Genomic DNA, 26,424 nt, shown 5'->3' on the forward strand with positions numbered 1-26,424 from the left:
AATTCACACCAAATATATAGGTGTTTGTAAGCTGTTTATAAAAAATTGGAGGTGTTACCCATCAAGACGAACAATAGTCTGCTTTCAGTATTTGTAGATGTCATATTTGCAGTCTTTTCTAGTTTTCTGTGAAACAGTTTTGCCATGATAATTCTCATATCAGAACAAAATACAAGTTGTACATGTTCAAATTAACATTTTAAAAGCCACTCTTGAAGGTATTTCTAGTGCTTCTAAAAATGTTTCCAGAAGATTGTAGTTTAAATCTTTCTAAAAGTGAAAAACTTGCAACGAAAACTCAAACTATTGACAAATTTTAGTTTCATTGCTGCTGTTTCCCCCATTATTATGGTATTTATGAATCTACAGCCAGATACACTATCTACCAATAAGTATTTGGACACCTATGCAAATGATGATATCTGCGGTCCTGAGATACGTCACGCCCTCTGCCAGTATATATCGTGTAGGAAACAACATCGGCATTAGTTGCACGCAAGATGCCTCGCATTTCGGAGCTCTCTGATTTCGAGAAAGGTATAATTATCGGGTATCACAAAAATGGCCGATCCTTAAGGGACATATCTAGCAAGCTGAAGTACCCAAAATCGACAGTGGCCTATGTGATTAAGAAGTGGAAGGTGAGCTGTGATTGTCGGAATTTGCCCCGAGTCGGCAGACCAACGAAACTGGGAGATAGAGACCGACGGGTGCTGTCCAGAGAAATTCGGAAGAACCGCACCCAACAGATGGCCCTCATCCGCGAGGAGTTTCAACAGGCATCCGAGAGTATTGTTTCAATGAATACCATCCGTAAGGAAGCACATCTGATTGGTTTTCATGGTCGTGCTGCTGCCCATAAGCCTTTGATCACAAAGTCCAACCACGTTGCTCGGTTAATGTGGTGCAAAGCACATCGAAATTGGACCGTAGATCAGTGGAAACGGGTTCTTTGGAGCGACGAATCAAGGTTCACCCTCTACTGTTCGGATGGCAGGGTCTGGGTCTGGTGTCTGCCTGGAGAACGTCTCCTGCCAGAATGCATTGTGCCAACAGTCAAGTTTGGCGGAGGTGGAATTATGGTCTGGGGGTGTTTCTCCTGGTATGGACCAAGACCCTTGGTCCCCATTCATGGTAAGCTCAACGCCGATGTCTACTGCACTGCACTATTTTGGATGACAATGTGCTTCCTACGTTGTGGCAGTTTTACGGGGTGGACTCCTATTACTTACAGGATGACAATGCCAGCTGTCATACTGCGAGATTAACCAAGGCTTGGTATGGTGCCAATGGGGTTCATCGAATGGACTGGCCTGCCCAGAGCCCAGACCTGAACCCTATCGAGAACCTCTGGGATGAGTTGGATCGCCGAATTAAGGGGTGCCCTACCCATCCAAAATTGGTGAAGGAACTGACATGTCTTCTCCAAGCCGAGTGGAAGAAAATACCACTAGAAGTCACACAAGGACTTGTGGAAAGTATGCCCCCGGAGGGTTCACGCTGTAATTGCCTCTCGTGGAGGCTCTACCAACTATTGATTTTGAATAAAGTTAGTTTTTCTTTTCTATCACAGGTGTCCAAATATTTATTGGTAGATAGTGTATATCAAGAACTTGAAATTCTATCAGCCATTGCTGTAGCTACACCTGCTACTATATACCCCTAGATCCACATATCTCTTACCTAGAAAGTGATGTTTCACTGTTGGTACAATGAAAAAAGAATCATTAGAGGTCCCCTTCTATTTCTGTCATGCAAAGCAGATATAAACAAGAAAAGCTTAAATAAAAATTTATGGTTTGGGTTATTCGTGGTCAGCCCTGGAACATAACCCCCAACAACAGTGGGACAACTATTTACAATATAACCTATGGTCGCAATCCACTCAGAGTATAAGAAAAGCAAATTTTAAAAACACATCCAACATACACAAGTCCTCGATTCTGGCATAATTTCTGCTCTGCCAGAGAAGCAGCACTCCATAACAAAGAGGAAACAGGAGATTTTTACATGATGAAGCCCCAGCACACTTAAGCATCACTGCCCAACATGTCCTGAAAGCCTGATGTCCCAGGCGGTGGATCGAACGTGATGGACTTGTGGTGTTTCCTTCATGCTCTGGACCTAAATCCACTGGACTTTTGCGGGCATCCGTAAATGCTGCAGAAGATTTCATCCTCAGATTCCTGCGGCGGACGAGTTCAATACTACTCCAGGATTCTACAAGAGGGTGAGTCAGTCTTTCATTCGCTGATGTGAACTGTGCAGCGATACCCTTGGACATTACTTAAAGCATCTCTTTTGAGTCTTTCAGTGATCTGCATGGGACCATACAGCTTATGACCCTGTTATGTTTTTTTTTTTCTTTTTTTTTTATTGTTAAAACTTCAGTATGGATAATTTATTTTGATATTTTCTTGTATGGATACATAAAAAATTTATTCTGCACTAAGCTAAATCATATTCAGCCCGAGTTTCCAAAAGTCTAACTATGTCCTGTAATAGTGTAATGTTTGAAACATGAATTTACCCATTAATCTCTCTTGACAGGATAGTTTCCTGAGGTGGGCATTAATCCATGGCGATTTAATGGGAGTAAATACAGTTTCCATATATATATATAATTATATTTTATGTCGGGAACAGAACTATTTTCTTTATTTTAGTCCCAGTTTATTAGGGTCATAAACCTTCTCTATATCCTTGTCTGGTCTTAGAAGCGGTAGCTAGTTCTCTCATAGAGGTTTTCCTGTACGTGCATGCTTAATCTATTCTTTAAATTTCATTAAAAATCAAAGAAAATTGCCTATTTTGAAAAAAATTGTAGATTGAAAGTTATTCTGAATGCTTCAAGGGATATAAACATGTATTGATATGAGATAGTGACAGAGAGAGAGAGTTTGATTCTTTTAATTTTTGAATTCCACAAGTCTTCAGCAATCTAGGGCACCAAGAAGTTTGTCAGCTTTTTTCCCGAGCATTTCCTCTGGTCTTGCGCAGTAGCCCATGTCCAAGAAATGAACAGCTGCTTTTGTGGCGCTCAAGAGATCGCAATCGCACTCCCAAGGATTATCTTTAATTGGAGAAAAGCAAAATTTTTTGATTGAATTTTTGAGAGATGTCTGTGATCCAAAATCATAAGTAATATACATAATAATATATATCAAAGTAATAATTTACTATACATGTGTACTAGATTGGACACCTACGATTTCATTAAAATGTGTTCATTGACATCTGTCATCAAAACCATCCAGTATAGGTAGGTGTCAAACTTGACAGAGATTACAAAACATTCATATGCACACAAAAAATAAGGGCAAACTTCTGAATGGGTGTCGTGAACTAGTTCTTTTGAATGGCGCAACATGATGTTGCAACCAAGTTAATCCACTAGTTATCTGTGCATGCACCTCGTAAACATTCCTCCGAGGAATTTCTAACAAATTGGTACACACAGCAACTTGTTGTGCGTGTATGCGTGACACTAACATATCTATGTTGTCAGAGCTTGTTTCGTGTTATTCTGGGGTGCTGCCATCTGTCTTCATAAATTATGCTAGTAGGTCTTCATTTTCAGGGTTCCAGAATTTTTTTCATATTTTTCTTTCTAGAAAGAAAAGTGCACTGTGAAACAAAGATCTGTTCATCAGTGTGTGTGTGTTTATTTTGATCTTTTCCGTACATATTTGCTCTCTGTGAGGTTACACAAGGCTGCATACGACTATAAACGACTTGGGGACAAAAAAACCGATTTGGGCCAAGGAAGCAACAACCCCTGAGAATTCTTTGTCCATCCCCCATAGGCGGAGATAAACTTGGAAGTCTTGGGGGGGGGGGGGCACAATGATGATGATGTCAATTCATATATGCATAAGATCAGTCAACTTCACCAATGACGCTGGCCCCCCCCCCCGTATCATCGCCCATGCCATTCCCCTACAACAAACAGGGCCTTCTTGAGAGCATCATGCCCCCCCCCCCCAGGCCAAGTGAATTTTTTGAGACCCTATCCGGCAAATTCTCGAAAATTTCAACCAGATCTCATTTTTGTGAGGGTTGGCTGTGCTCATGCTTTAAGACGGCACTAACAACAGAAGTGTCTTTCCAGGACGCATTTCGAAGTCCGCAATTTAGTTGTTTGACAATTATACTCTTATATTTGGTTCAAAAAAAAAAAAAAAAAAGTTACGCCACAGCGCGTGACTCATTCACGACCCAAAAATATTTCCATAAAATCCAATTGGCAGGGCCGGACTTAAGCAGGTGTGAGGGAGCGGCCGCTAAATTTTTGGGGCCGTAAAACGGGGATAAAAATATTTTGATTACATTTCGACTTCATCTTATATTGAACCATCTGGTCTAGGGTTCTGACAGACTTCCCCTTTCCCTCCCTCCACCAAAGCCAAAAAGGGTGATGCAGGTGGATCTAGTGTCTTGGGAGACGCTGGACCAGGGGGGGGGGCTGAATTCTTTTAAGCACATATTCAAAACTACACGGAGGAGGAATAATGCATGCATACTTGGCTGAAAAGCGTATCCAGTTGAGGCCTTGGTTAGCCCTGACAGTATCGACCTTTAAGTGTCAATATTTTCGCTGGATAGTGGACACTATTGTCTGTACCGAATGACATTTTTTTATGACGAAATTATTTTTTAGAACCAGTATTAGTTTGATGGTCATTCTCGGGTGCCAATGTGAACAATGGCGTACCCACCATTGTTCCAGGTTACCCATGCCAATTGATAAGGAAAGAAAAAATTACTTACGAACAAGATCGATGAGTCGGATGCTGCGGGAACTGATAGAGTTGAAAAGGTTTGCGGGTAAGGTGGTAAGATCATTGTCTCGCAAATAGACTATCTCTAGATTTGGCATCTCTGTGAATAAATCATCGGGAATCGAATCCAAGTTGTTGCCACTGTCAAAGAGAAATACGGTTAAGCTCAATTATATATATAAAAAAAGACTAGCGAAAATATAATTATAGGGTTATCAGACACCCTCATTTATGAGGGCATGTCCTCATTTAAAAAAACTTTGGGAGAGTATTTAAATACGGCACTGACCAAGAGGGACCTGTGATCTGGCGCATCATCAAAATGGAACACTCATGATTGGGCCTTCCAAAGATCTGGTTGCTTGCGGGCCACCGAATCATTCACACGTGTAAGGACTCCCTGGTTCCTTCCTGATGTCAGTACATCACATTCTGATACTTCAACAACCAGCTTATTCCTGTAATCTTGTCGCATGAGACCTTTTTTCCTCGGATAAAGAATATTTGCTTAAAGGGCAGCGATTCCGAAGAAGTACCGCGAGCAGCGGTGAAGGCACTACTATTATTAAACCACAAATGCACCTCGTCCACATTCCTCTGCGGAATTAGTAACGAATTGATGCATGTTGTAATGTGCGCGTACGTGTTGTGAACCTAACGTGAAATTCTGTTTAAAGCTTGTTATGTGTACAGGGGTAGAAAATCTGAAAATTATTGAATTGCTACAATTTCCAGCCGTTTTCTACATTCTGCTACAAAAACGTCGAAACTCTTCAATTCTGCGCCAAAAACAAAATTTTCCCCTAAGGAACTTTGTTGCGTCACAATAAAAGCGTACTTTTCGATAACATCATTTGTCGTCCCCTCAATTTTATTTTTTGGGGCCACAAATGGAATTAGCTTGAGCCCCCCCCCCCTCCCCAGGATTCGGCGCCCAGGCTTCCGAAAACGTATAAGATGGGGTCAAACTATGCGAATAGCCGCTCATCTACAGAACAACGGGGAAAAAAAACCTTTCAATCGCCGTTTCCAGCTATTTTTTTACGAAAAAAAAGTATTTTTTAAATTCCATAAATTTTCCCTGACCGGCTGTATTTGACGAAACATTCATGTATCCTTTAACAGAACAGAAAAGTTTGCGAAAGAACGTATTATCGCACTGGAAAAACACCAACGACGAATCCGTCTTCACCATCAGGAGTTGCGACGCGAAAGCCATCGGTAAATTGAGGATGTCTACGATCACGGTTAAGTGAAGAAATCTCGGAAAAGTAATGAAATGAGAAAAAGGTCACGAAATAAGTGATAAATAGGCAGTGGAAACAGATATACTCGGATTGAATTTTTTGTGAAAATGGAATTGTTTTCTATTAAATTTCTAATAGTTCAATCAGTATTCTATAGTTTAAGTTAAAAATAACTTAATTCTATAGTTTTTAATCAATCCATTAAATTTCTTAGAATTTTTAATAAATATTCTAAGAGCAACCCAGCAATAGAAGTTATCTGGCAGTATATTGTATCAAACTGAGATAATGATCAAGAGCGAACTCAAAAAGAAACGCTTATCATTTTGAATATGAAATGGGTAGATTCTGTGTGGTAAAAGAAGCAAGATCAAACGTTCAGAAATGAACAGAAATAAAGACACTATCTGAAGAGAACAAAAATCACTACTTAGACTTACATCAGCGACTTGCATTTCTAATGAGTGTTTTAAGTTTCTCCTGTAGTGATTTTTTTTTTTAAATAAGTGATTACCAAGTCCACAAGCTAAATCTAAAAACACTCATTTTCAAATTATTTTAAAAATCTGAAATACCATATGTTAGCCTCTTATTTGTTGATATTGTAGAGAATGTAAAAATATAAATGTCAAGAGAGAGAAAAGTCTCTCAAAATTTTGATTAAAAAATTATTTCTTCTAGAGGAAATCTCTGTATCTTGTTGGGGGAGGGGGGAGAGCACCCCGCGCTTCTTCTGAGCTGTGATAACAATGTTCTTTGAAGTAAAAAGTAATCTTGCGTACGATACACTGCATATATATGTATACAGGGTGATTCAGAAAAGATGAGGAAAACTTCAAGAGGTGATAGTACATACCAATACAAACAATTGCCATCAAAGAATGGTCTAGCATGAGACGGCCGCTCCGCAAACGTTAAAACGACATTCCTGTTGAAATTTATTGGCAGAAAAAGAACATCATGCATATATGCAAATGTAACCTGGGGAAGAAGAAGAAACCGTATGCATCCGTTCTGGCAGTGATTGTACGACCTGCATCAGACCGGGAAGCAAGAAAGGATCCCGTTTCGCACAGCTGCCGATGCAAGCGCGCAACTGTTTTCGGATTGGGCAACCGCCTGTTGGGGGAAAACGCTCACCGTACATTCGTGCTGCCTCTGTGTTACTTCCGTTTGCAGCTGCGTGAATGAAATGCGTGACTGCTTTTTCAGTATTACCAAAGTGCGCCATTATCCCGTACGTTAAAACTGTTAGAACGATTGGATTAACTTCACAGGCCTGACGTCCACGCCTTTTATTCACTGTGATGAAGATTTTCATGGTGGTGGTCTTTTTCTCCCGATAAATTTCAACATGAATGCAGTTTTAACGTTTGCGGAGCGGCTGTTTCAAAGAATTCATGTTTGAACATGAATTCTTTGATGACATTGTTTGCTTTGGTGTGTACTATCACCTCTTAAAGTTATTTCCATCTTTTCTGAATAGCCCTGTATAAAAAATGTGCATTTTATTTACTGCTACAGTTAGTGCTACGTAACTGATAAATGTGCTGCTACAAAAATGGAATTTTCATTTTCCATCCCTGTGCGTAGTGGTGCCATCTGCCATCAATTTTTCTAACTATAAGAAGTGCAATGATTGAATAATTGTACCGTTGTATGCCTGTTGCTCTCTGTGGCGAGACTTCAAAGGGGGGAAATCGGGTCACATTCGCGCCTCGAAGTTGGGAACCACAGAAAACCAATCTCAGTCGACCACCTTTGCGGCGACGGTGGGGTTGTGAAGGCACTGGGGGAGGTGGCAGAAGAAGGCTTGCAATTGCATTTACATCTTTGTATGACCAATGCAAAAATGCATGCTTGCACAGTGTAGTTACTTCGAAGGAGACACCAAATAAACAGGTTCTATCTCTGTTACTCCTTCCCTAATATATATATATATATATATATATATATATATATATATATATAGGAATATACACATATATATATATATATATAGGAATATACATATAGGAATATAGAAATATACAGGAATGTGCTGAACAGGAATATATATATATATATTCCTTTTCAGCACATTCCTGTATATTTTGTAATAATGAATGAATTTTTTGGTGCTGAAAAATTATGTAGACGCCTCTGGCCCCGCACTATTATTTTCGCACCGGGCCCCACTTCTGTTAATTAAGGACGGCCTTGGTATGTACTCACTTCAGGCTAAGGTACCGCAGCTTCTTCGCAGGTCTGGGAAACAGGGACCTATCCAGCTCGACCAGCTGATTGTCTTGGATCGAGATGGACGTGGCATTTTCGAACTTGCTGAACACTCCCGTGGGTAGAGTCTCGATTTCGGTTTGGTCTATGACGACTTTCTTGACTTTGCCGACAGCGAGATCCGAAAAATCGTCGGTGAGACTGAATAGCGTTGTATCGTCGATCACCAGAACCAACTCGTTCTCTGAAAGAAGTACATTTGAATGAATACATTTGCGAATGGATTCATTGGGAATATCCTACGGCACAATCAAAATAAAGCAATAATAAATGAAGCCTTTGACTCCAGCTTGATATGGTTTCTTCTCATCGACCAATGCAATAGGCAGGCAACATCTATAGATCAGTGTTTCTTAACCTTTTTATGCCCGTGGCCCCCTTTGAGCCATATTTTTTTCTCGTGGCTCCCCTGCCTTACCCCCAGAAATTTCAACTCTCATCTAGAAGCAAGACACTTTATACGTATTGAAATGATTTTTTTCAGTGAATTTATACTGAACGAAAATTTTGCAAAGAAAATTGGCCTCCATACCAGTAGCCTAGAATTTATTGATCTCCCCGCTAGTCCGAGTTCTATCAGGACCGTCTCGATATCATAGGGCCCCCCCTCCTTAGGCAAAATGATGCTATGGTAGTCCCATACTTTAGCTGGAAATAAACAGCCTACATATTTCCTACTTATTTTCAAAATTAATTGTACTATACAAAATATCATAAGGTAGGGTCACTTATGGGCATGAGGCCCCTCACAAGAGTGGGACTGACAGAGCTACAGCCCGGGGCCTAATATGGTTTTCATCTTTTTTTTTTTTTTTGTTTTTCATACAATAAATTTCATATAGGGAAGGGGGTCTGAAAAATTTAGCCGGGGACTTGAGAAAAACCCCATCCTAGGGAACTTGTTGCAAAATGTAGGCGGTGAGGCCTGGGTGGATCCATGCCCTAAAGAAGGCCCTGGTTTTATGGGTGGTTTTGTTGGGTTCTCTCTCTCACTGTAAGTGTTAGTCACTAATATAAAATCTTTATTTCTTCACACCTTCATTTTTCTTCTCAGCTCTCCAAACCACCTGTCATGGCCCCCTTCTCCATTTTCTTCCGTGGCCCCCTTGAAGTATCCCAGTACCACAAGGGGGCCATATGGCCCCCTTGGTTGAGCGGTTCCCAACCTTTTTAGGCCATGCCTCACTAGCATTCCTGAAATCCTTACGTCCCCGTGTACCCTCTGCCCCCCCCCCCTCGGTGAGAGAAACTGCAAAGTTCCATAACAAAATTGTTTTATTTATTTTTTGCTTTGCCTCAAATTGTGAAACCAGAGTTCTTTGTCCCCACCCCATTTCTCTCCACTTGGTCATAAGGCAGCGGTTCTCTTAATCGGGGGGGGGGGGGGTCCGTGACCTTGGATGAGAAAACAATTAACTAATTGTTTTTACACTGCTATGCAAAGAATATTATTATTTAAAGGAGTTCGTGGCCTTCATTTTATTGGCACAGAGGGTCCGTGGACTTTACCGCACACCATCTCCAGTCACATATATCACCATAGGGAAATTTCCAACCAGTGGAGTTGTGTGGGAAACAAAGGCACCAGCGATCGGTGCTCGCCCAGCAGGCTCCATAACTTGCTTCGGATGTTCTTTGCCCGGATTCTGAACCCGTGGACCTTCACAGTGGAAGACGAGCATTTTTCACCACTGCGCCACTCAGGGACTTTATCTTTCTGGCATAAGTTTACCGTGGAACACAAAACGGTAAGAACCCTTAAAGCCCTTCCACTGAGAGAAAAATAGAAGAAAGAAGTCATCACACACACACACAAGAGAGAGAGAGAGAGAAATTGTTCAAAAATTAAAAATTTTAACTGATATAAAAAAAATAAAAGAAGGTCCCACACAAGCCTTCATAGAAAAACTCAAACTGCCCTCTTGTGGGGCGTGGGCCCCATGTTGGGAATCACTGGTCTAGATTATTGTTTCTCAACCTGGGGACTTAATGACCCTATTGTAGTACTGGGATATTCTAAGGGAGCTACACTGGTGGAAAAATCAGATGAAAGGGGCAGCGGTGAAAGGGGGGGGGGGGCGACAGATCTGTGGAGAAGTGAAGCTTTCAAGTGAAATATGGTAGAGAAACGTGACTGTTTTCAGAATCCAGCAGAGCTGTCCATAGATCCAGGGCATCTTAACACATGGGCAGTGCCGTCTTAACGCATGGGCTCACCCGGGCACGGCCCGGGGCCTCAAGAGAAAAGGGGACTCACAAAAGTGAGATCCGGTTGAAATTTTCTGGAATTTGCCAGTAGGGCCTCGGAAAAACTACTTGGCCCGGGGGCCCATGATGCTCTTGAGACGGCCCTGCACATGGGCACATTTGGGCTCGGTCAGGGGCTTCATATCCATAGGGGCCTTGCACGATTAGATCTGGTACTATGATTTTTGAGTGTGGGTATGTAAGCTAAGTATGGGGGGGGGGGGCTCAGAACAGGGCCACCACTAGATGCTTGATCATCCGGGGCAAGCGCGAATTTTTACGCCCCCTTGTAATGTTGAAGGAGAGGTTTCAGAATTTTCTCCCCCTCGGGTCTAGCGCACGGGGCACGAGACCCGCCTGATCCGCCCTAGTTGCGGCCCTGCCTCAGAACATCACTTTGCCCGGGTACCCCTGATTTTGAGAAAGGGCATGCATAAAACCCTACAAGAGGAAAGCTCATATCGTCGGTTTCAATACGTTTTCCAAGAATGGCAGATACGCTGGACCAATCGCATGGACAAGTCGAAGGGACCACATCAAGCCGGATTCTGACTATTGTAGTTAGTGAACATGAATTAGGTACTTACTTGGACTGAACTCCTTGAATTGCGACCATTGCCACTTGCCGATGTCTTTGGAATGGACGATTTTGATGACGGCGCTGCCCTCGGTGGCGAGTGCTGGCAGGGGCTCCTCTCCCGGAGGAACGACGTAGTCGACCTTCGAGTACATTATCGACACGTCGACGCTCTTGGACGTCAGCAGAACCTTCCACAGGTCTCTCGGGATCCCGGGAACCCTGGAGTGGATCAGGGAGAAGTAGACGTGTCCGTTGCACAGGTTCGGTATCTGAGCTAGTTTCCGAAGGGCGTCGATGCCGACCGCGTAGCACCTTATGTTACAAGCTCCGTCGTAATCGGGCTTACAGGTGCAGGCGTCCAAGTCCTTGGGGCAACTGTCTGGTAGGTCGGGATCCAATGCGGCTCTCACCAGTGTCAAGAATGACGCTGCCAACAGCACCAGAACCTTCATTTTCCTATTTAAGATTCTGCGATATAGAAAACACTATTAAGGGCCATTCAAATATTACGTCAACAGATTTTTAGCCATTTTTGACCCCCTTCCCTCTTGTCAGCAAAACACTGACCCCTCTCCATCCGCCCGTCAGCAAAATTTCGTCAGCAGCTTAAAATATTTCATATCTTCAAAAAGAGTGGTTGATGACGTAAGCAACCTTCAAACCCCCCCCCTCCCCCCAGTGCACGTCTTAACGCATGGGCCCACCCGGGCATGGCCCGGGAGCCTCAGAGAAATTAGAACCGGTTGAAACTTTCGAAAATTTGTCAGGTAGGGCCTCAGAAAAATCACTTGGCCAGGGGGCCCATGATGGTCTTAAGACGCCCCCCCCCCCCGTCATCAAAAGTTAGTAAATCCGAAACCCCCTCCCCCCCTCGATGCTATTGTATATCTTGCGTTTCTTTTTTAACAAATTTTCAAAACTTCTCATAATATTGGTCAAAAACTATATTCATCCTACATTATTTATTATAATATTACGTATTTCAACTATGTGTCGTATAAGCTTATTTTGTCCACGACAACCTCAAAAAGGCCTATATGCTATTGCTACGTAAGCTGATTCCAACACGTTAATTATTACAAAACACTACACTACACTTCTCGAATCACCGAGAGCAAATTGTATTACAATGAGTGTGAAGAAGATGAAAACATTTTCACAACATTATCAGTCTTATAATGTTGGCTTTCTTCACACAAATTCAACATCACCATTCGAATCCACCATCCTGGACCATAGTCATGTTAAGTAATCGATATGACGATTTATCATATGTATTTACCACCACGAGCTTCGGATTAAACATAAAATCTCAGTTGGATGTGATGAATTCTCTCAGTTTATGACCAAAATACTAATAAATTAGAGTTTGCCTGATTTTTTTTTACTGTCCACTAACGGGTAGTGAAATACACTAAAGCCCTATTCCACGGGACCGGGGATCAGTAAAGTGTCCGTTAGGGGAGGTTCCACTGTATAATGAACCAAATTGTGCAAAACATGTACATACTTGTAGGATTCTTCCACGTTTGTGGTCCTATGACTCGTGCTACAGGTGCTGATATTACGAAGCAGAAAACACTCTACACACACGCGTTTAAGAGATTATTATCAACCGGTTCATTTTCTCTTAGCAAATATGGCGATGTAGCAGCTGTGACAGTTCCGATGTTCGATTAAGGTCGATAATAATGTTGGAGATTATGGGCTACGGCAGTCGAGAGATGAATGTGACTGGCTAAGAGATAACACTTGCATTCGTCCTTACTTGTTCCGATCGCACATTGAATATTATTATTGTGTCCAGGGGCCGGACTTAAAGTTTTGCTACCCTTCTCCCTTAATTTTCTTCACCACTCATTCTTAAAATTCACCGCCCCACCTTTTTGCCGCTTAGCCCCTTCCTCCTGAAAATACGCCTCTAAAGATTATCGTGAATAGGCAACGATATTTGCACTACAATAGGCAATATTTGACGATATCTTCAGAACAAAAACTGGCAGATGACCCGGTTTTGTGATTTGAAATCTAAACCATCGCCCCTAGGCTACATCACCAAACACAAACTCTCACCATATCTCTATATAGCACTTTACTGTCATTAATGAGTTAGGTCGGAAATGAAGGCGCCATCTATCGGTGGCCGCTTCAAGCTCGTTAGGGAAAATATCTTATCTATATTCTTCCTCGTGTTTGAACCAGGGACCGTGACAGCAACCTTCACGGTGGTCGGCTGAAGTTTGTTTTCTGTGGTTCGCAACTTCGAGGCGCAAATGCGAGCCGATCTCCCCGTTAAAAAGTCTCACCACAGAGAGCAACAGTCCTACAAACAGTACAACTATTCAGTCACTACACATCACTCACTTCACTTCTGAGATATAGATGGCAGCACTGAAAAATCATACACAACACTAGATACGCACTCAGACTGTTAGGTACACGCACTTACACTTCCGGCACAACTCACTAGGTAGTAAATTGCCTATGGCAATAGACCTGAGTTGTGCTCGGTTTGAAAAAAAAAACCTTCACGGTGGTAGACGTGCATCTTACCACCACGCCACTCGAGCGCTAAAGCCCCTAGCCTGGGACCTTTGGTGGGCCCCTTTACAGCGAATTTCTTGCGTGAAAAACTAACACATGATGAGAATCGTCTAAGGCAACAGGGCTGAAGAATCCTGTGTTAGCCTCCCCCCCACTTTTGTGGATAGAATGATGAATCTAGCCAATGAGTAAAATACTTATGGAATCCAACGACACAATAACCATTCACACAATCATTATCGTTTATTTACAAAATAATACAATAAATCAAAATACAAGGACTAGATTAATCGCCAAACAGATGGCATTTCCATTAAAAATACTCGCCAAGTCATTTTCCAACGACAAGAATTTCTCGAGTCCAATATGAAATAAACTGGCTGTTTATTTGACTCAGACTCGACGCGACTTCTTCTTTGCTCGCTCTCCAAATGCAAATGTTGAAAACTTCGATGGGTGGCGAAACTGCTGTTCTTGTTGATTCTTCAGCCAAAACTTAATACGTAACGTTAAGTTTGGCGAGAAAATTTCGATTGAATAAATAGGATGACGCCAAAGACAGCAGTTCCGTGACGTTGTCTCGTTCACCTGTAGTGGATGTTGTTGATGTAGCTCGACTGCAGGGGATCGTCCTTGTAGCTCTTGCGCCTGAACGGGTTCCACGTGAGTTTCTTCTCGTCCTTGCTGTCCTTGCTGCAGATGCTGCCGACCGGACTCGGGTTCCGGCTGGACGTCGAGCTGATGCCCGAACTGCTGCTGGACGAAGACGAGGAGATCGATTTCGAGCTGACGGACAGTCCCCCGGTCCTGCTGCTGGAACGGAGGTAGTCCCAGTTCATGGGCGTCACCAGCTTCAGGGTGATCTCGTTGCCCGCCGCTTTGATTATTTGGGCCATCTCTTCGTGCGTCGACCATTTGGTGTCGGTGCTTCCGACCGCAGTGATGTAGTCGCCTTCTTTCAGGCCGCATGCCTGCAAAACAAAACAAAACAAAAAAATCCCATTAATACAAGCACGGTACAGATGAGTGATCGTTAACCTTTTCATAGCTGCGGACCGGAGAAAAGTAGTTGAATAATTTTGAGGACCGACGGAAATCGAGGAAATAATTTGCAGACTGGTAAAAAATGAACGTGACAAAAAATAAATACAGTAGCGGTAATTTGCAGACCAGCAAAAAAAAAGTTAATAGGAGAAATTGCTCCAGGGAGAACACATACCTACAGCTCCCTTCCTCTAGGATCCCATACCTATGACTTTTTTGACCGAGTTACAAAATATACATGACCCCCACTTTGTACTAGTTACGACATTGGCATAACCATTAACCCTTTGCTTCAGTTATTAAGCACCCATGACCCTTTCTTCACCGTAGTATAGTTATGAAATACGACCAGTTTGCCAGTACGCATCAAAATTAAATTTAACTCCTCAACATTTCATCGAGGAGTGAAAATACTCCTTCGAATTTCAAGTAATTTTTTTACTAGAACTATTTCTCTATGATAAAAAAAAATATTCCTTAAAGTTATGCAGAGGAGTGAAATTACTCTTCAAAATTATATTTTGGGATAACACTGCTCACGACCCCTTTGCCATAGTTATGAATACCAATGGCCCTTTCCTTCACCTTAATTATGAAATTCCCATGGCCCCTTTTGCTCTATTGTGAAACACTCACGGCTTCTCTACAGTCATGGAATACTCATGACCCCCCCCCCCCTTTACCTTAGTTATGATACCCACGGCCAATTCGCCCTAGTTATCAAATACTCAGTCCTTTTCCCTAATTCTGAAGTGCGCACTGTCCTTTGCCCCAGTTACGAAATACATCCGCTCCCCTTTTTTAAGTGACCATGCACCCGATCCCTTTTCCCTGGTGATGAAATACTCGTGCCTCTTTTTCCCAAGCTATCATATACCCGCGGTGCTCTCATGGCTGCAGGGGTACTCGAGTAATATCTTCATTTTTTCCCAGAACCCAGCGCGTCATAATCACTTCGTAGACGCAGGTAGCCACCTCGATGACCATTACCTGAAGGGGGGGGGGAACACCAGTGAGACTATATGGGAAACAAACCTTGTTGAGTTCGATAGATCAATTGTTAGTCAACTTACTTCAGCTATGCTGCCGATCTCTACTCGAGTCACGACGACCGGAGAATCGTCCTTGACACTGAAACCGAAACTGGCCTGGTCATCGGATTTCTTCAGATCGACGACCCTCGCTGCTGTCCAGTGGCGCTTCGCACAGAAAAACTTCAGGGGACCCTGGAAAATCAGATATCAATCTTATCATCAGCGCACACACACAAAATCATATCTTATATAATATATACCGGTAAAACAAACACTTCTTATATAGTCAAACTTGGTTATAACCAGGGTGACCATACGTCCCGTATTTCCCGGGACAGTCCCCGTTTTCTTTCTCCTACTGGCCCTCCCGACTTTTTTGCAAAAGTATCCCGTTTTTTACATGACGCCTACTTGGATTTTTATTCTTTATTCAAGTCAAAGATTGAATAAGAATATGATTTCATTTAATAAATTATATTATGATTAATTACAACTATAAATAAGAACATTAATCTCCCACAGTTGTCTTGTTGAACGGTTTATTTCGTGGAATTCATTTTAATCCACCACTGCAATTTGCTATAACGCTTCGTTTCCCGCCATTGCGATTTTTCGTAATTTCGGCAATATTTGGCAACTTTGTATACTTTTGACGTTGTTCTTGGCAATAATTGGTGATGTCCCGTATTTTCCCTTATTTGGAATTCGAATTTCCCGTATTTCTCTCGAGAAAATATGGCCGGCCTACTTATAACGATAATTGAAGATTCCATGAAATTTTGTCGTTATAACCGAGATATCATTACAACCGAGGTGTCGGTTTTAAGACCTTAATTTTGTGAAAAATATAATTAGATGCTGTCGAATACTGTGCATATGACGTCGCTATTTTATTAAGATAAGGGTGATCATATTGGAGGGGAAAATGGTATCGTAAATACGGGACGCCGATTCTCACTAAAAAATGTTGCCAATAGTCGGCGAAATTGCCAAATATTGTTTAAACTTTTGTCGAAAAATACGTGATACAGTGAGTCTATAAAATGTATTTCACGGGGAAACAAACGAAACTTGGCAATTAATGCGAGATAAATATTTATAGTCATATTCATCGTAACACGATTTATAGATTATGCAAATACCTACATTCTTGATTCTCGTGAATATCATGCATTAAAATAAGCTTCGTTGGGAAAAAAAATGGGAAAAACGGGACATTTTTATGGAAAACAAAAGTGGGGAAGAGTAAAATACGGGAATGTCCCGTTTTCGGGTTATGTTGATTATCAAGCGCCACAACCGATTTGATACATCCTTTTTTGAACGCTGGGTATGAATAAAACAACAGATTAAAAACAACGCCTCAATGTGCTGGTCTATATATTTCTTAGAAAAACATTAAAAAAACGGAAGCGAAGCCGATGAAAAATTTGTCGTTATACCCGAGGTCATCGAAATCTCATAGATGCTATAATCGAGGTTCATTAACATTATTCTCTATGGCAGGGGTTCTTAACCTTTTTCAACCGCGATCCAAAATCAACAACAAGATCAGCTTCGCGGCCCATGGGACTATTTATTTTTCGAAATCGATAAAACCAGTGATACGATAAGTGTATTTCAATAAGACTAAGTTGGTTTGTACGACTCATGTAAGAAACCACTGCGAATCAAGTTTTAATCGGGACCCATAACTGGAGCGCCCCATCTCGGAAGCCCCGGTAACCTAAGTTTTGGTTGCGACCCGTAGGTTAAGCATCCCTGTGTGTGTGCTCTATGGGAACCATCTCACATTACCAAATATTAACGTTATAGCCGAGGCTTTATTAAACCTGAGGTCGTTATAACCGAGTTTGCCTACATAAAGGTCCTCATCGTAATGTCCAAAGTCTTACCAGACTCTTGAAAAGGTCCGTGACCCTGTACTGATTGAAGTCGGGATCCGTCAGCTTCAGCTGGTATTTGGTTGAAGCTGGAAATAAAAAAAATAGCATTTCTCTTATTGAAATAATAATAATGAAATTGGAAAGAAATTTTCCTGCATCAAAACATTTTTCATTATAAAATATATCCTTGCATTTCGATATGCGGATCATGCTGTCTACCAAGTGTTCTATAATCGTTTGTCCTCGAGCCGGTGCCGGTCCGTAAAATATTTCGTCCTATTTACTTGCATAGTCTTTTATAGTGGGTTTCTATTTATGTGTTAGCCGTCAGCGGTTCTGCGAATTATTTCTCCCATTTAGTCACCGCGCTGCAAATTATTTCTCACATACATTTAATTTTTTGAGGGTCCGCAAAATTATTCATCCTACTCATTTAATTTTTTGAGGGTCCGCAAAATTATTCACCCTACTCATTTACCTTTTGTGGTCCTCAAATTATTTCTTACATACATTACATTTTTTTAGGGTCAGCAAAATTATTTTTCCTATGAATTTTTGCCGGTCCTCAAATTATTTTACCCCTATGCGTTTTTTTTCCGATCCGTAAATTGCATCCTCCTAATGCATTTTTAACAACGCGCGGTTAGCGAATTATTTCTCTTATTTCTTTCAGAAGGCGCAGAGAGTACATAATATTTTCTTCTTCCCCCTTCTTATATATATATATATATTTTCTCCACCGGTCCGCAAATTATTTTTTCCCTCCTGTTTATTTTGCGCCGGTCCGTAAATCAGTTCGAATTAATTCATCCTGGTCCGCAAATTATTTCTCCTATTCACGATATTTATTTTTTGCCTTTCTTGAATGATTTCTTTCATTTATTAATTTTTGGTGGTCTGCAAATTATTTTCGTTAACTTTTTATACAGGTCTCATTTCTGCCATTTATTTTCTCTGCAGGTCCACCAATTAATTCTCCCATTTTCACCGGGCCGTGAAATAATTCAAAGACTGTCGCCGGTTGGGAAATGCTTGTCTACCATATCAGGATAAAAATCGACTGGAACTTACGTCTGATCGGCTTGATGTCGGAGTTCTCCTGGAACTGGTCGATTTCGTCGTTGAGTTTGGCCAGAAGGTTCGCGGACGTGTCGAAGGCTTCCTGCAGGATCTCCTGGAGGCAGTCGATGAGCTGCACTTGACGGCACATCCTGTACCATCGCAGTGACTCTTCGTGGTAGAAGACGGCCTGCCTTCCATGCGCTTTGGCTGCGGATGGGGTAAAAAATTTAATTTTGTTGACATGGGGATGGGCACGGAACACACTCTAACATAGTCATTATTTATCAGGCACTCTTATAGTCATTCACATGCTTGCACACTGTTTTGGTGACACTTTTAATCACTCATTGACCTGTAATCTTGGGCATGAGGCCCCCACACACACACACTGCTGCCGGAAGGGGGGGGGCAGACTGGGAACCACATGATTGTACACTATTTCTTGTCACTTTGCTTATTTATTTTCAATTAATTATTGATTTATTTAGATCTCAACAAGCAACCATTGCTCAATTATAGAAATGAACAAAAGAAGAGAAATTCAGTGAAAAATAAAAACATACGTAAACAAATGGAATGATGATTAAAAAACATGATACGAAATAATACAGTAAAACCTCTCTTTTGCGAACACCAGCGGGACAAAAAAAATTCGTCAGTGGAAGAGGGGGGGGGGGGTGACCATTAATGAGGGAGTTTGAAAAGCACACTTTTATTATACAAGGGGAAATTATATTATTTGGCCTTAAAAAATGGGTGTCAGTTAAGGGGGGGGGGGGTTACTGAACTTGAATTAAAATACATCGAGTTTCACAAGGGGGGGGGGGGGTCATTGATTATATTCATTACACATCTCAAAAATGGGGAACCATCGCCGAATATTATCTTGTTCTAGGTTTAGGCAGGCGAAAAGTCTACAGAAAGGCCTATTTCTAACTATCACAGAGAGAGAGAGAGAAAAAAAACAACAAGCTACTTTTTTGCTAGCTCACTGTCTAGTCCCCCTCGCTTTTTTGGATACCCACTGACATGGTCCTGCGCTCTCCAGGTCACTCTTTTGGCCACTAATATGCTTGCAAACTCTCTAGGTCACTCATTTGGTCATTTGCTGACCTAGTCACTCGCTCTATAGGCACTGGTGGATTTATGGTTTTACCACTTGTAGGCTATAGAAAACAATTTTGTCACCCTTCTCTCTAATTCTACCAAGTTTCTTGACCATCATTCCTCAAACTTGCCGCCCTATAGCCCGCTGAGCCTCCGATAAATACGCCTCTGTAATCATTTATGTTCCTCCTTGCGGAAGTGATCGTTTATTTGCCTCCCTTGCTAGAGTGATCATTTATCTACCTCCCTTATTCAAGTGATCGTTTTATTAACTTCCATTGCTCAAGTGATCGTTTATTAATCTCCCTTTCTTAATTGATTATTTCCCCCTTGTGCTAAAGTGATCGTTTATGTACCTTCCTTGCTCAAGTGAATATTTAACCCAGTTTATTGCGCACAAATGTCTCGACCCGGCTTTGATGGCGTCCTTGACAAAGTTTGGCAATGCCCATGAAGCAGCAATATACAGTCTGAGAGAAATTTTACTGTGCAATGTCTCTCTTTAGTGCGGGAACACCAACATAACGCTGTATGTATAAATGATTTCCACAAGCATAAATATATCATCATCATTATCATCATCAGTGCTTTGTAACTTTGCATAAACTCACCGAGCTGAAATTTCTCGGAAGTGCTCTGAGGTACGTTCTTCAGTTCGTACTTGTCGCTGGATTCTTCGACGTGCAGGAATTCCAACTTCTCTCGTACCACTTCGCTGAAATCCCCTGCAAAAAATATATATATAAGGGAGCTATTAATGAGCCTAGACATGCCAATTGCACACACACACACATATATATATATCATTGCAATAAATCATTCAAAAATTAGCGAAACCTTTACCCGAGTGAGAGGCTAGCCCACAAGCGCAGTAGTAATGCGACAGAGCGGCGTAGTGCTCGGCTTTAACTTGGATCAATCCGGCCCAAGAGTTCGGTACGCAATCCTTTACCGTCGGCCATCGCAGAAGGCTCAGCAACTGTCTATACACACCTTCCAGCTAAACGCGGGGGCAAAAAACAATCTCTTAAATGTATATTCGTGTAAGACAAATAATATGCAATGGCAATTTTGAACATAATTCGTAATTCAAGTTCCTCTTTCGCTACTGCCATGATTCAGTCAGTTTGACGTGCATAAGCACAAAGACGTACGCAGTATTTTCGTCGGTGGTGGGGGGGGGGGGGTTTACTGCAAAAAAAAAAAAAATACTAAAATCTCTGCTACTTCTTGCGTACTACTGTGTATTAATGTCATATGAAACACACTGACTCAAGTCTGTTTTGAATGTGACTGATGAACTAGATTAGATGGAAATATGAACTAGCCCAGGGGTTCTTAACACTTTCCAACCGCGACCCAAAATAAACAACAAAATCAACTTCGCGACGCATGAGACAGTATTTCGAAATCAATGAAACCAGTGACGCAATAAGTGCATTTATGACAGGACTGTAAGTGAATTTTTCTATCTCGGAAGCCCCGGTAAATCAAGCTTGAGTCCTGACCCCAAGAATACCTGGCTGTGAGTGGATTCGTACGACCCTTATCAGAAACCCCTGCGAATAAAGTTTGGGTCGGGACCGATAGCGTAAAATCTCATAGCTCGTAATGGATTTGAACGACCAATTTCGGAAACCCCTGAACCCAAGTTTGAGCCGTGACTCATAGGTTAAGAACTCTAGGATTAGCATACAGCTCAGTTCATTGTCAACATGATAGTAGATGTGGATATCAACACATTTTCGTTTTTTCACACCAAACGTTTGTTCACATTGCCATTCGTCAGATTCAGCTGCAAGAAGTGTCTTGCTATTTAGTTATGGTTTCCCAACTTCGAAATGCAAATGCGAGTGGGTCACCCCTCCGAAAAAATCTCGCCACAGCCAGTAGCAAAAATTGCGACATTTAAATTGCATTCATAAGAATCTTGATTCCTTGCGTTTCCTCTCTCTACAAGATAATGGCATTACCTGAACACATATTTAGAATCCACAATGTAGTAATTAATTCCACCTCTTCGGAAGTGAAATGGTAGTAAATCGCCTTTGTGGCGATAGTATACTTTGGGCTACTATACTTTGCCACACACCAACTCCGGCCATATCGCTGTATTGCAATTTACTGCCGTTAACGAGTTGGACTGGATATGAAGGTGCCATCTATCCGTGGTCACCTCAAGCTCGATAGAGAAAATAACTCGTTATCTCAGGTAAGAATAACTCGTTATTCTTACCTGGGACTTGACGGAAACCTTCACGGTGGTAGGCGAGCATTTCACTACCACGTGCTGATAGACGGCCGATAAGCAAATAATATAATCATTCAGTTATTTCAAATTGGGGGGGGGGGCGGCGGCGGTTAATAATTAACTTAAGTAAAGGGGGTGACTGGCCTATGCTTAATCCAGATTAGATGAACATGGATGGGAAATCTTAGAAAGTTATAGGCGGCACCCTTTACTGCTCGGATAAAAAGATACATAATATGGTTATACCATCGACTACCGCAGAAATACACTGAATGCTCTCTGAAAGGTCACCCGTATAAAAGGGACCCCCCCCCTTCCCCCATAGGCAAACTTTTTTCGGATTTATTAAGGAACCACTAACTCTCTAGATGGTTTCCTGAGGTTTTGCTATGGATATGTAATAAAACGTTTACATTTGATGTAGATACGACATTCGTAATCGTGGGAATCCTGACTAGGGATCATATTGATTCTCACCCTATGGCATATATCTAGAGAGCTAGCTGAGTGGGCTTCTCCGACTACAACTTGAGCGTACATGCACCTCGTACACAATCCTTTGCGGAATTTCTGACGAATTGGCACATGTGGGAAGTGCTGTATAATATGCGTGTCCCTAGCGAATTGTGTTCGCCGTGCTAAGCTTGTTCCGTGTATTTGCCGGTGCCGCCATCTGCTTTCCATATTTTTAAGTGAAGATTGTACATTAAGTGAAGATGGTTAAATGCTCGAATTTTCACGTTGTGTAAATATCCTGTTGGAGATCTGCCAGCTCTCTGCAGACTGTTTCAAATGGAAGACCAGCTCGCATTCACGCCTCGAAATTGGAAAACCGCACAAAAACCAACATCAGCCGATCACCACCGACTGTGCCGTTAGCGGGGTTCGAACCTGGATCCTCCCAATGAGAGTCCAGCACGATGCCCACGTGATTGCACAGCGGCAGCTTCCCCCTGACTGCAATGTCACAAAGGTGGTCCGGTTGGGCTGTCCCCCCTTCCCACACAGAAACTCGTGCCGAAGAAACAGCATTAACTGACTCGTGTGCGTATCATCGATATGCCACCGTATGCAGCGAAGTACAAAGTACGGAATGTGAAGGGTGTTTCTTAATGAATCCAGGGTCACCCTTACCAGGAGAGGGGCATGATGTGAAAACAAATGGCCAGAGGCATGGCCCAAAACAAATGGCGTCTTCATGGTATATTTATACAGGATGCAAAGCAAGCTAGGGGGGGGGGGGAGAAATATGGCATTTCACTGGCGAACCGTTGATCCTTGAGGTATACTTTCAATTAGAAAAAGTTTCCAAATAACGAGTCATACTCAGATATGTCATTCATGTTGCAAGGGGTTATATATTCATTAAAAACAAAATAATTTTTTTTATATTTCCCCCTCCCCTGCGCCCAAAAATCCAATAAAAAAATTTCTGCCCTCTCTCCTGATGATGACCAAAAAAACTTGATGAATAGGTGCCAATTCACAGACTTGAAAAATCTGGTTTATCCTGTGATGGCTTGACACATTCCGCATCAAAGAAAACGTGTCAAACAAATATATGGGAAAAACTGGGGATTTTTTTTGAAATTAGAAACGGGTGACCATATATAAATCCCGTTTTTCCAGGAAGCATTTTTCCCTGTCCTGATTTTTTTAGCAATAATTACCCACTTTGCTTGCTTTAATCATCATATTTTGGTGACAATTACCGATTTTTCTTACTTGAAATCCTGATTCTTATATTTTCACTGAGAAAACGGGGTCACAGCCTGAAATTACAAGGACTGGAAGAGTATTTTCTTTAGGAATATTCCATTCAAATAAAGCTCAGTTTGAGGACTTAGGGATTTTTCTATGAAGATACGAAAAATCGGAAGAATTAGATTTCCGCCGGAAGATTTTAATAATCGGAAGCATCGTCACCTATGCTTCATGTTTCTAAGTGCAATATTTACCGAGATATTCAAATTCCAAAAACAGAAGAAAATTTGAGGGGGGAAAAAAAACCACCTCTAAATGCGTGACAACCGTTTTACCCGCATTTAACGCGATTCTTTCCCAACTTCCCTCCGTTTTTCGAATATCTCAGTGAATATTGCATCGAAACTACGATATTTTCGCAAACTTACTTGAGCGGCTTCCTGAGCCATATCCAGACACTGCAGGAGCCGATTCTTCTGCGTCTCTCCCATCAGTTTCACGCATAAACACTCTCTTGCCTGAGCCTGTGATGAAGAGGGGGGAAAAAGTGTTTTGCGTTAAAACATTTGCATTATCGTGCGTTATAACAAAAGATAACGAGCAATTAATTAATCAAGGGGATGTTCACCAGCATCAGCTGCGTCAGCATCTCCAAGACCTCGGGGGATAGATCCGTGCTCGGAGGGTTGCTGAAATGGTCCTTGATGTAATGGAAGATACCCGCTGCCCTAAGGAAGCTGTCGACGGCCGCGTCGGTGCCCGGCGATTTCGTTCGGTCCTGTAACGATTGTGCGAATTAATTACGAACGCTCTTACCAACATCTTCGACCAACATTAAACACCTATAGGTTCGAGAGAAATACCTGTTTTGTTCCAATTTGCGTGTACAGGGCACCTATGTTGAAGAGGATGGACGCTTTTTCAAACGCGACAGATTTCTGCATGCTCGGTAAACCTGTCAACGAGTCGAACCTGCAATCGAAACAGGTTTTTACCACATGGAAATTTTTCCAACATTGAAATGTGAAAAAAAAGAAGTAATATTTTATATTAATTTAAAAAACAAAACAAAAACGAACCACTCAAAGTGCAGGCCCATGTTCCTCTGGGAAGGAAAGAACCTCTTGTCGATGTAGTACAGCAGGTTGTAGTACTGGAACAGCAACTTCACTCCCGCTTGATCTCTCGAAGGCGTCCGCATCGCCTGTAAAATGTCGAAACATCACTGATTTGTGGTTTGCAATTGTTTTACAATTATGTTATAACTGTTTCACAATTGCAAACTTTGTTGGCAATTTTTAGCAACAGGTAAGGTGATGAGGCTAAGAAGTAGTCCGATGGAATTTTGAACTTGAAGTCGTTTCGTCTACATCTGCGGGAGGAATTTTCAATGCTGGTGAAAGAGAAGTCAATAATTATCTCCTTTGCTAAGAGTAAGACTATTCTCGACAGCACTTTTGGATGTCATATCAGCTGATAAGTGTGAGAACGAGAATGGATTCGCATACGTCACGTCACGTGACTCACACATTCCTTTCTTATTTACGCACTGAAGGAGATGCTCTCAGTATAGCCTCCCCCCCTTAACTTCAGCAATGGCCCCCCAGGTCACGGCAGTAGCGACAGTGAGATGATTTTTGCTTTTTTTTTATCAGCCCAATCAAAAAAATAAATAAATAAAGATTGGAAAAAAAAATCAAAAATCATCTCACTCCTTTCTACTGTTTTACATGGGGCGGGGGGAGCATTTGGTTCCATTTAAGGGAGGCTACTGAGCCTCTACTTCAGTGCGTCACGCCACAGTGGAATATAGGGAAAGAATGGTCGTGTGTATACGGATAGCGTGTTTGCCCGGTTTGCAAGAGAGCTGGGTTAGATTCCCGGCGGAGACCAGTTGACGTTTCTTTCCGACTTCACCTCTGTGTAAAATCCAGATGGGGAAAAAAAAAAATTTTCCTTCCTGGAAAGTTTCTTCCCACAACAATATAGACTCTCTTCCCAATGTCTAATCTCTATAATTGATATACCTCCCCCCCCCCTTCCACGACAACCAAATGTGATCATAGCGACTTTCCTCTCGTCACCATTGAAGGTGATCCCCGCGCATATAAAGACTAGAAGTTCCGAATTCCATGGCTCTTTTACTCGGAACCATCTTCTCATTACCGATTTGGGAATCTGAATAGACGTTTATTTTCGAAACGATTTGGTCAAACCATGAATGTTTTAGTTTCCTGAGGTGCTGGATTCAAATCTCTATATCGGCGCCTAAAATGATTACAAATCCGCTTCGAAATTTTAGTAGTTATTCAAATGATTGCATGTATGGTAAAATGAACCCAAACTGAAAAAGCGCACGTACGTACCTGTCTGATTTGATTGAGTTGCTGAATGGCAGATTCATACTTCGAGTCGTCTTCGCTGTAATGCTCCAGTATAAAATCCTAATGAACAGTAACAATACGAATGTATTAGTTATGAAATCTATGACTCACGCACTAAATATGAGTACTTTCTTTCTTTCAAACCGAGCACAGTTCCGGTCCTATTGCCGTGGGCAATTTACTACCGGGCAAGTTGTGCCGGAAGTGTGAGTGCGTGTGTATCCAAGTGTGTATGTAGTGTTGCGTCTGATTTTTTAGTGCCGTCATCTATATTCC

At 41.8% G+C, this 26,424-nt stretch overlaps 2 protein-coding genes across 3 annotated transcripts in view; both read right to left on the reverse strand.

Moving 5' to 3' along the window:
* Positions 1–2,894: 2,894 nt before the first annotated feature.
* LOC149064407 (uncharacterized) lies at positions 2,895–12,922 on the reverse strand. Its single transcript, XM_089255248.1, has 5 exons — positions 12,643–12,922; positions 11,140–11,600; positions 8,243–8,489; positions 4,771–4,922; positions 2,895–3,073 (listed from the first exon to the last, which is right to left on the reverse strand). Exons 2-5 carry the CDS (start codon positions 11,582–11,584, stop codon positions 2,934–2,936), a joined length of 984 nt encoding a protein of 327 aa, XP_089111374.1. The 5' UTR covers positions 11,585–11,600; positions 12,643–12,922; the 3' UTR covers positions 2,895–2,933.
* A 978-nt stretch (positions 12,923–13,900) lies between these two features.
* LOC149064408 (rhophilin-2-like) overlaps positions 13,901–26,424 on the reverse strand; it is a 75,747-nt gene continuing 63,223 nt past the window's right edge. For both annotated transcript variants that reach the window (XM_089254932.1, XM_089254933.1), the window contains exons 5-15: positions 26,131–26,208; positions 24,844–24,968; positions 24,628–24,736; positions 24,393–24,542; positions 24,193–24,288; positions 20,653–20,809; positions 20,421–20,534; positions 18,712–18,909; positions 17,650–17,726; positions 15,794–15,946; positions 13,901–14,647 (exon numbers count right to left, since the gene is read on the reverse strand). In XM_089254932.1, coding sequence (XP_089111058.1) covers positions 14,261–14,647; positions 15,794–15,946; positions 17,650–17,726; positions 18,712–18,909; positions 20,421–20,534; positions 20,653–20,809; positions 24,193–24,288; positions 24,393–24,542; positions 24,628–24,736; positions 24,844–24,968; positions 26,131–26,208 — 1,644 coding nt within the window. In that variant the 3' untranslated portion in view covers positions 13,901–14,260. The remainder of the gene's footprint in view (positions 14,648–15,793; positions 15,947–17,649; positions 17,727–18,711; positions 18,910–20,420; positions 20,535–20,652; positions 20,810–24,192; positions 24,289–24,392; positions 24,543–24,627; positions 24,737–24,843; positions 24,969–26,130; positions 26,209–26,424) is intronic.

Source organism: Pholcus phalangioides, unplaced genomic scaffold (genome assembly GCF_987345545.1).
Source record: "Pholcus phalangioides strain wild (caught in Gottingen) unplaced genomic scaffold, Ppha-v1.0 ptg000042l_1, whole genome shotgun sequence".
Lineage (NCBI taxonomy): Eukaryota > Metazoa > Arthropoda > Arachnida > Araneae > Pholcidae > Pholcus > Pholcus phalangioides.

What these genes read in the sequence shown, in the direction of transcription:
- LOC149064407 (XM_089255248.1), bottom strand. Translation starts at nt 11,584, where the DNA reads ATGAAGGTTCTGGTGCTGTTGGCAGCGTCATTCTTGACACTGGTGAGA. An exon ending in ATTCAAGGAGTTCAGTCCAA is followed by an intron (nt 8,490 to 11,139) that starts GTAAGTACCTAA and finishes TACTTCTTTCAG; the next exon opens with AGAACGAGTTGGTTCTGGTG. An exon ending in CCGACTCATCGATCTTGTTC is followed by an intron (nt 3,074 to 4,770) that starts GTAAGTAATTTT and finishes CTCCAATTAAAG; the next exon opens with ATAATCCTTGGGAGTGCGAT.